The 9,725-nt window shown below is 44.6% G+C and overlaps 1 protein-coding gene across 50 annotated transcripts in view; it reads right to left on the bottom strand.

Annotated features, from left to right (window-relative positions):
* Positions 1-9,725, bottom strand: part of ANK2 (ankyrin 2) — a 296,641-nt gene continuing 286,916 nt past the window's right edge. For 36 of the 50 annotated variants that reach the window (XM_068153843.1, XM_068153848.1, XM_068153849.1 and 33 more), the window contains 6 exons: positions 9,435-9,527; positions 8,941-9,024; positions 6,756-6,920; positions 5,470-5,652; positions 4,440-4,531; positions 1-2,317 (listed from right to left, as the gene is read on the bottom strand). In XM_068153843.1, the coding sequence (XP_068009944.1) occupies positions 2,134-2,317; positions 4,440-4,531; positions 5,470-5,652; positions 6,756-6,920; positions 8,941-9,024; positions 9,435-9,527 (801 nt within the window). In that variant the 3' untranslated portion in view covers positions 1-2,133. The remainder of the gene's footprint in view (positions 2,318-4,439; positions 4,532-5,469; positions 5,653-6,755; positions 6,921-8,940; positions 9,025-9,434; positions 9,528-9,725) is intronic. The other 14 variants (XM_068153880.1, XM_068153882.1, XM_068153889.1 and 11 more) reach the window with 4 other exon arrangements.

The raw sequence follows: 9,725 nt of genomic DNA, 5'->3' as shown, positions 1-9,725 counted from the left end.
TTGTTGCTACATTTAACACTTGTACATGTTTATTTAGTTAAATCAGCCATTGTACACATTGCAGCTATGTATTGTTAGTGTTGTATTTCTTTAATTTTTAACTAATACATGCCCTCATAGATATATTCAATTAGTGTTATCACCATGGGAACAAGATGCTGATTCGTCAACTTAAAATTCACTTCTTCTCACAGTATTCAAGTTCTCTGATAACACAGCAAAAAATCAAAATAAGAGGTGAATAACCATTATGTTGTTACACAGAACATCATCTGCACCGCAAGTAACACAACAGAAATGCATTTCTTTAGAGCCCCATCCTTGAAGATCATCCTGTGCTGTCTCTGACAATCAGAAAGCCATGGCCTTGTGAAATGGTTCATTGTGGGTCTCATTTGGTTTGGCTGCCAAAACCACTTGTTTCGGTTTCCCCCTCCCTCCCCCCCCCCTTTTTTGTTGTTTAGTTTTCCTGCTTGCCAAACCCCCAGACATTAGCACAGCACCTTGGGTTATTTTTCCTGCAGGAAGCCACAACTCCCAAGATGGTTTTTGTGCCTTTGGCATCGTTACCTTAGTGAGGACGTGCCCTTGTTCTGAGCACTGAGTGAGTCCTTAAAAAAAGCCAAACAACCCAATCATGGTGGAAGGCCAGATACGCTTGGCAAAGGTGCTGCTCCTAGGGGAGAGGATCTGGTTTGCTCTGCTTTTAAGTACACTACTAAAAAAATCAAAGAGCTGTTTAAAAACATTTACTGTGTGTCTGTGTGTATCGTATATGCTAAAACGCTACAGAGCTCCCTCCACGGAACATTAAGGTACGGAACACCCCAGATGTCAGATCTCTGTTCCCTTGTTTGGAAAGCCAGGTGCAGACATGCTATCATGGGTTCCAGAGGGTTGATTTAGAAATATATATATTAGAGATAACAAAATAGGAACAGAAACTGCCTTTCAAGGATTGTGAGCACTCCCTGTTTAAAAAACACTTGATTGGAGGATAAAAACTGCTCGCTCAGTGCTAAGAGGGCCAACAAGCTGACATGGTTACAGGAGGGTTTGGTTTTGACCTTCAAATGCCACATGCATGTATCGGATAAGAGGCAATCTTGATAAAACACGGTGAGTTAATTATTCTCCTTGTATACTGGGTAAGTCTTTCTCCCATAGTTATCTACAGTGCAGTGGCCAGCAGGAAGTACCACCAGTAAGACAGTGTGGTTTGCTAAGCAGTGATGGAAAGAGGAAACTACTGTAGTTATCTTTGTTTAATATGCCCTGCCACAAGTCCGGATCTAGAAGGTTTTAATACCATATGCAGATGTGCCGTAGATATAGCTGCTAGCAGGTTGGGGACCTAATTGGGTGTTCTTTTTGTTTCTTTGTTTGTTTTTTCTTTTTCTGGAAATCTGAGAGTGGCTGTCCAAAGGTCTTAGAAGCACTGATGGCCACAGGCAGCTGTTTTTTGAGAGGACAGCTGGATTTCCAGGTTTTGGCCTGACTCTTAGAGCCATTGGCTATAACAGATCCCTACACTGGAAGTCTGATGGCTGCAGCAGATGTGCAGTGCTTGCTCCTCAGCCAGTCTGTGTTTGCAGTCGGTACCTCATTGGTGGCCAGTCAGCAGTGTCAATAGACCTTGTAATCCATGATGCTAATCGTAGTCACAGGCAGTGTGTTGTCTGCAGTCTCCCAAGTCCAAATACTCTTGCTATATACAGTTTACACCTTTAACTCCCTTGTTTTGTGACGCCTGTACATAGTCACTTGAAGAGGCCTGTAGATGAAGTTGGCTTGACAAATGTGATTTCGTGAAGCTAGTGCAGAAGCCAAGGGACAGCAAGAAGTGGCGATGCTGACAAACTCCCAGTACAGCACAAAGACGACGGTTTGGTGGATAAATCATCCCAGATGAAGGATGCTATCTTTGGTCACAAATTAGCTTACAGGGTAAAAAGTAACAAAAACCCAAAATCAAATATGGGGAGGGGGAGAAGAAATGGATTCACTGCGTCTGCACAGGTAGAAATGGCAGTGTCTTCAGTGATGATGTAGGTGACAATGTCTACACCTAGAGGAGATGAACGTGGCACACGGGATGGATGGTATGCGGTGGTGTTGAGGGGTGGCAGCTTCTCATTTCGCCTCCTGTTTCCAGTCCCCTTGGCAGAAGTGTCTGAGAAGCTGCTGGAGGTCGTGTTGGAGGTCATCCTGTGGTAGTGCTTCTGGTGTGTCTTCCAGCTCCTCTATGTGAACATGTTTTCCATACTGATCCTTCATCACAGTCCTCTTCTGTGTGCTGGCTTTACTCAGCATTGTCCTGAAACAAAACAGATGAGAAAACTCCTTAAAAGCCCACAGTTCCTAAAGGGTTTAAAAAATGCTCCCTTTCAGCTGCAGTTTTAGGGCTTTTTCATATCAAACAACTTGAGAAGAATATTAACTGGCAGTTTAAGCACACTACTGAGGTCAGAGGTGCTTCCCAAATGCAACACACCACTGCTTTAATTGGATTTCATAATGTGAACTCATGGCAGTTAATGTCTATACATCAATTAGGCACACAGGTTTAGCCCAGCAAAACCATGCTGCAACACACAGACATGTGCCACCTGGGCTGAAATTCAGACAGGACCTTCCTATTTGTCTTTTCCAACCTTATTAATTCTATGATTCTATTTGCTGTAGTCATCTCCAGCATATGAAGATTTCCTGCAGAGTAGGAATTTGATCAACACTTAGTTCTGCCAGCCAGGAAAGCTACCTCTGTGCTATTGTAGTGTCCTGAGCTATTCTGTTACTCTCTTACCTCACTGGAACCATCTTGCTCTACTAGTCAGAACCTGAAAACCCACCAAGTCCCTTCCAGGTCTAAGCAAATAAACATAGCTGTCATAGGACAGCTGGGTGTCTCTTGCTTAGCATTGCCCAGAGGCCCAGTTTTTGGTCAGTGTCCTTGAGAGGGCCATGGGAAGCCAAGCACGCTTGGGAATTCCTGCATGCTCAGCCAGGAATAGCTCCATTTTGATGGGACAGCTGACACTTCTGAGTCTGACCTGAATGGCCTAAGGGTCCCTTCACTAGGGGGAGTGCTTTGGCAAGAATGTGCACCCTTCGTCCAAAGCCAGCACAGCAGCTCAGCTGGCTCCCAGTGCGTACTTGTGGCATCGCTCCTCTGACTCTAAAGCTGGTCTGGGCTTTACTGCTTGCAAACAGAGTTTGGTCAGGATATTCCTTTTCTGTTTCTAACACTGGCTTTACCACCCCAGTGCCACTGTAGATTCAAAGGGCCTGGAAGAAGGTGTGTGGAAGATACCCAGCCCGCAGCAGCCTTGACTCACGTTGTGTGTGGTAGGAATGAAGCCATTTGCTGTCTGAGCTACAGTAGCTTGTTTTGGTTTGGGTTGTTTTTTTCTCCCACATATTTTCCTATCTGCCCTGCCTCATTCCTCCTCAGGCTCAACTATCACATGCACACATCTATAAATATCTCATGTATCCTCTTGTCTATTTTGATAATGTTCAAATTATTAAATGATCAGAGTCAACTGCTAGCAAAAAAATATTTTTGAAGCAGCCTTGATGAATGTTAACTGTCAGTCACACTGATTCCTGTGTCACCTGCCATGAGACAGGCTTGGCAGCGACACCCCTTTGCTCTGGGTCTGGCCAGCGTGCAGTTAAACCACATTGCAGCTGCCTGTGTGGTGCACTGCTCTCCACTGGGGCTAAACCAGTGTTTGTGACAGGCAGTGCTCTGGCTGCTGCTGAGCAGTGCTTGCACAGCACCAATGCTTTCTCCTTTTTTCCCACTGGCCCCCTCAGAGAGTAGGCTGGGGGTGGGCAAGCCTTTGGGAAGGCACACCGCCAGGTCAGCTGGCTGGAACTGGCCAGAGGGAAATTCCCTGCTGTATAGAAGCATACTCGGGGCTAAAAACAGGCCAGAGGAAGAAGCTGCCAAGGGAGTTTGTCTTGGCAGGTGACCATTGGTTAGTGACTAGCTGGGCTGCTCATGGCAGGTGGTAAGTGATTGCTTTTGCATTCCTGTGTTTGGTTGTGCTTCCCTCTTCCCTTCACTTATTAAACTGTCACCATTCAACCCATGAGGTTTTTCACTTTTGCTGTTCCTATTCTCTCCTCTGTTCCAAGGGGAGGCAGGAGGGTTAGGGAGCAGCTGTGTGGTGCTTGGCTGCTTGCCTTGGTGAACCCAACACAGCCTTAACTCCACCACCACCCACTTAAGTTTTTCAAGTGAATGTAGACCTCTCCAGTGCACACATTCCTTCCTGTCACAGAATGTTAGTAGAAATCTTTAGTACTCTTGCAAATGTAGCTTTAGCTCCTGCCAGTGGTTTCACTTCAGGCACTCATGAAATCCACTCATGTATTAGGAGTTTGTTAATACTTTTCTAGTAACAGCTGATTGACATGCCAAGCCAAACCTTTTAATGATTGATCCGTCCTCTTTCCTGATCTCTTTCTCTACTAAAGTGGGCAGCTGGACTTTCATTTTGTTACCTGTATAGCTCAGAGCCTCAAATTAAAACATAAACTTCAAATTAAAACAAGAATGAAAAACCTAGGACAGAGAAGATAATTGCTCCTTGTCCCTTACTGCTTTCTGTTAATGAAGCTGAGCAATGGTGAACAGAGGAATAAGCATCTACCTGCCATTCTTCAGTGCACAGCTCAGTTGCCTTTCTTCTACAGGACAGTTTCAGTGTACCAAAGCAGCTCTTGGTACTTCCTTTCCAGATCTGAAGTAGCCCAACTCAAGCCCTGCAGCGTTTTTGTTTTCCTTTTGACTGGATGTGGGTTTGCCTCTGCTATTCTCTGTGGCCTTCTAGATTTACCAGACCAGAAGCTGCAAGCTGGGAAAAGCCTGTTAATTCCCAGGCCATGTCTCTGAACCTCTCCAGGACAGTTTTTGCTGCTTATTTTCTTTTTGTCAAGGTCTCTCCTTGTTTTGTCATTCCAAGGGACAATGAAATGGATTAAGAGTAAAGGGTTCTCAGTTCCTCACTCTTGTTACTGAATTGTCTAAACTTACTGGAAAGGCATCAAAAGAGGAGAGGTACTAATTAGCTGGTAGCTGTATCTTTGTTTCAAAGACAAATGAATACATCAAGGTACCCAAACTAACTATCCATTTCTAAACTGAGCTCCATGGATGGTAACAGATGACTTAATGTTAAGAGTAACCACATCCATGATTTCCAACAACTTTACTTAAAGCTTCTGTGGGACTTGTTTTAGAATCCTAAAATGTCCCACAGCCAATCGTGTGGCGTTAGCTTCCCACACACACACTTCATCTACAAGTCCTTCTATAACACAACCAACTATAGCAGAGCTTTTATCCTCAATATTTGAGTATGATGCTCCACCACCAGAGCTTTCAGTAGGGTAGAATTTGTCCCCAGGTATGCTGTGACACTGATTTTAATATTTATGTTTAAAAGGAGCTTTTACCTCTTCAAAGTCCTCTTTGGCTGACGGAAGATCAGTAGCTAAGCTGGCATCCCCCAGGTGTTTCTCTGTTCTCTCTCCTTGCACTACTGTGGTCTTTATGACTTTGCTGACCTTCCGGCCTTCAACTGGTTCAGACTGGAATTTGGAGGCACTAGGCAAAACAGCAGGTTCAGACAGGGTCACCTGTAAGATGAGAAAGCAGAAGGAGCCTGGATATGAATTACATAATGGCTACTACCAATGCTTTTAGTGATCATCCTTGTCAGAATGGCAGTTACACCAAGCAACAAATGGACCTCATGCTGTGTTCACACAGGCACTGTGAATAACTGGTACCAGTCCATCTCTTGAGAGAATTCTTCTGAGAGAAAACCAAGGAGCTCCTACAGGAGCCACAGGCCAGAACTTTAGGTTACCATGGGAGAGTGACAAACTTGATGTTATTTGGCAAGATATGTACTTAATGTATATGGGTTCCAAATGACAAACAGTAGTTCTAGTATGGTCAGAAAACAATTATTTTCTTGTTACTTTAGTCCTAGAGAATTAATTCTGATGATTAATTCTGGCCAGTCATGTTCTTAGCATTTCTAATGATTGCTTGTTAAATGTTAGTTTCCATTGCAGTGCTGCTGAAAGCAACCCCCCAGTTGCTTGTGACCCTCTGTCACAGCCTTAATTGGACTGATACAGACCTCTGCAGGGCTACCTGGTGAAGTGAGGCAGGGGAAGATAAACTGAAAAGCACTTACCTTGCCAGGTTGGGGTTTCTTTTTAATTACCTGGCTCTATAAACAGTCAAGATGAAATTAGTGCTATTTATTTTAGCCCCTTCAAAGCACAGAGCACAGCAGGAAGTTAAACCTAACACAGCTGTATTTAGAAGGGCTTAGTTACAGAAAAGAAAGTAGAGAACATCAGATCATTTCATTGCTACATTCACTAGTTTTCTTATTAGAGTAAGAGGTATCTGAACAGATGTGTGTAGTATATTGATGTGTCTGTAACGTACACATTTGCCACTGATCTACCTGTGGTAGGAAGCTGCTTGCTGTATCAATTTGGTACTGCCCATACATCACAGAATCTGTGTCCTGGCTTACTTTCACAGAAAACTGTCCTTTTTCCCTGCCCACTCTCCACCTTGCCTCTTTCTATTCTGAGGCCTTTCCATCTGCAAGAAAGCTTTTCAAAGTATTGTTCAGAGCTGGTATGGGTCAGCTGTGGTTAGTAAGCACACTGTCAGCGTACTGCTGCTTTCTGCCAAGGGAAGTGGAAGCTCTGACCTCCGTCTGCTCACTGCCGCTCTTCAGCACGACCCGTTTTACAACTTTGGAATAGCCATCTCCTTCTTCCACAGTGACAGGGCTTTGTGGTGCTCCTTGCATTAGGACTTCCTCTTTCTCTGTGCCATCTGGAGACACATATCTCCGGATGATCTTTCTAGTGACCTGAAGGAATGAAATAGAGCTTTGTTCCTAAAGAAGTAACAACAGCGTGTTCCTTCTTATGTTTATCCCTGTGTTTTAAATGCTTCAATTTACAAGTTCTTATACAACATTTTCTACTCAAAGGGCATCTTTTTCCTACTAGTGGTTCAGGCTTTAACAGATGCATAGACAAGGACCTGTAGCTATCAATTTTATTTACCAGAGCAACAGACCCAAACTGGCCAGTGGACTATTCCACATCGTATGTCATGCTCAGTATGTAGACAAGGGTGCCCCAGGCTCTTCTGGGGTTGTGGCTTTGGGATTCTCTCCTCCAGGATCACTAGCCAAGAACAGGCTGAGCATTGGTTGGGGGGGTGGTGAGCAGCTGCACTCTGCATCACTTCTTTGTCTATTCTGTTATTACCATTGCTATGTTGTTTGGCTGCCAGCTGAGTTCAAACCATGACAGGCAAAGTGAGGCTCTGAAGGTAATGACAGATCTGACCAGCATGTGTTAAAACAAATTTATCATTCTAGCTAACCATCACTGGTCACAGTGTTGACTTACTGTCTGGGTCTCAGAATTGTGGTGCTCCTCAGAGCTGTGTTATCACCTCACTTGCTGTATATGGTCCTTCACAGGGACTAAGGTTTTTACTTTGCTGCACTGTGTCCAGTTCTGGGCCTCTCAATTTAAGAAGGACATGGAGACACTTGAACGTGTCCAGAGAAGGGCAACAAAGCTGGGGAGGGGTTTGGAGCACAGGCCTGTGAGGAGAGGCTGAGGGAGCTGGGGGTGTTTAGCCTGGAGGAGGCTCAGGGGAAACCTTATTACTCCTTACAACTACCTGAAAGGAGGTTGTAGCCAGTGGGGGTTGGTCTTTTCTCCCAGGCAACCAGCACCAGAACAAGAGGACACAGTCTCAAGCTGTGCTAGGGCAAGTTTAGGCTCGAGGTGAGGAGAAAGTTTTTCCCAGAAAGTTACTGGCCATGGAGTGTGCTGACCAGGGAGGTGGTGGAGTCACAGTCCCTGGAGGTGTTCAAAAGAGAATTGGATATGGCACTTGAAGCCATGTTTTAGTTAGTCATGAGGTGTTGGGTGATAAGTTGGACTTGAGGATCTCTGAGGTCTTTTCCAACCTTATTGATTCTATGATTCTATAACAGTTGTTTATAGTGCAGTACAATTAACAGTTGTGGGACTAATCTGGTATTGGTACTCAGGATTGTCATCACCTCTGCAGGGTGATTTGGGATAGCATAGGTACATGCCTAGGATGCAGGGCACCTCCAGTGCTTTGGAATCTCCTAAGTGCAGAATCCTGAATAACTGGGAAAACATTTGGGAAAAGTATGCCATTGCTGTGACAATTCCAGCTGGGTCTGTGATGTTTTCTTGGGAGACAAAAAGATGGGGAGTTTGCTACCAGCAGAATTCAGACTATGTGTAGAAGACCTGCAGAGCATTTGTCAGATAAAACCAGGAGCACCATGCTGTGCAGAATTCACCTTTTGCAAGCATGGTCTGAAAAAGCTTGCTTTGGGAGGCCATCATACAAGGAAATGTGTGATTTATGCATATAGCAATTTATAATCTCTGTGCCATAAAAACTGAACTGTATGTCCAGATATGGAAAGTCAGTAACACCTGGTAGAGATTTTTAAGTTCTTAGGTGTAGGTTTAGGTGACTCAGCCCTCCATTAGGTCCATTAATGTGATCCAAAACAAAACTGTTGTGGTTCATGCAGGGATTTTTTTGTTAAAACCCCCCTTTTCCCCAGAAACATGGAAGTGTGCAGAATTTTCATTGGCTTTAAGTGGAAAAATTAACAAAATATGTCAAGTTACAAACTAATACAGAATGAGCTTGCAAATCAGAAATAATTCTTTGAGCAAAGCAGGAAATTTGGTTCTCTCCACACTTTGCTCTTAAAAGTCTTGCCCCTTCACAAAAGAAAAACTGGCACATATGTGACTGTGTTCATCCTTCCCTTTGCAGGAGAGTAAGAAGGTAGCAAGGGGCACAGCTGACAATACCTTCTTTACCACTGTGTGGCCATGTTCATCTGTGTACTGCTCTTCTGTGACTGTTTCTGGTGGCATTTCAGGCATACTATCAGCCTGTATGACAAAGAACAATGTTTTATGAAGCAAGGCCTTCATGTAGGCAACTTGAAGCAGTTTTAAAATGAGTTAATTGATTAAAGATTGAGGGGGGGGAAAAAAGAGATGTTAGGAAAAAAACTTGTGCAAAGAAACCCTTAGAAAGGCATGCAGAGGAAAGTTACGTCACAAAGGACAGGCAAAGAGACGTTAGTTGAAGGTGCTGTTTATGGGGCTGAGAACACTCTGTCCTCCTGCTGAGGTGTCTAAGCAGTTTAGAGCTGGGTTAGCAGTATTACTGTAATCCTGCCTTCAAGGAAAGGGTTTGAACAGCTCATCCAATGCCCATGCATCATTCAGGGCCACTGCAGATCTGCACATGCCTCAAGATGTCGCCAGGCTCCAGGCAGTCATTCAGCACCCGGTACCTGAATGATCACCCGGCGGCGAATGACCCTGGTAGTGACCACCTCATCCTCGTCCGAGCTGAGCGCCAGCACTCCTAATTCCTCAGCTAACTCCTGGTGGGAGCATGGAAGCAGCACTCTGTTGTAGGTGGGACATGCCGACAGGCTCTGTCTTGTTTTCACCTAAAGCCACCTCCACTTCTGAAAACTTCTGCTTTTAGGGTTTTGGGCTCTTACCTGGCTTTAACTTGGGAAACACTGATGGGGGTGGGAGGCTTTGGCCACTTGACTACACGTTTGCTGTTCATTAGC

Source organism: Melanerpes formicivorus, unplaced genomic scaffold (genome assembly GCF_026170545.1).
Source record: "Melanerpes formicivorus ecotype bairdi unplaced genomic scaffold, bMelFor1.0.p_v2 SCAF_27, whole genome shotgun sequence".
Classification (NCBI taxonomy): Eukaryota; Metazoa; Chordata; class Aves; order Piciformes; family Picidae; genus Melanerpes; species Melanerpes formicivorus.
This window is presented reverse-complemented; position numbering and strand designations above follow the sequence as displayed.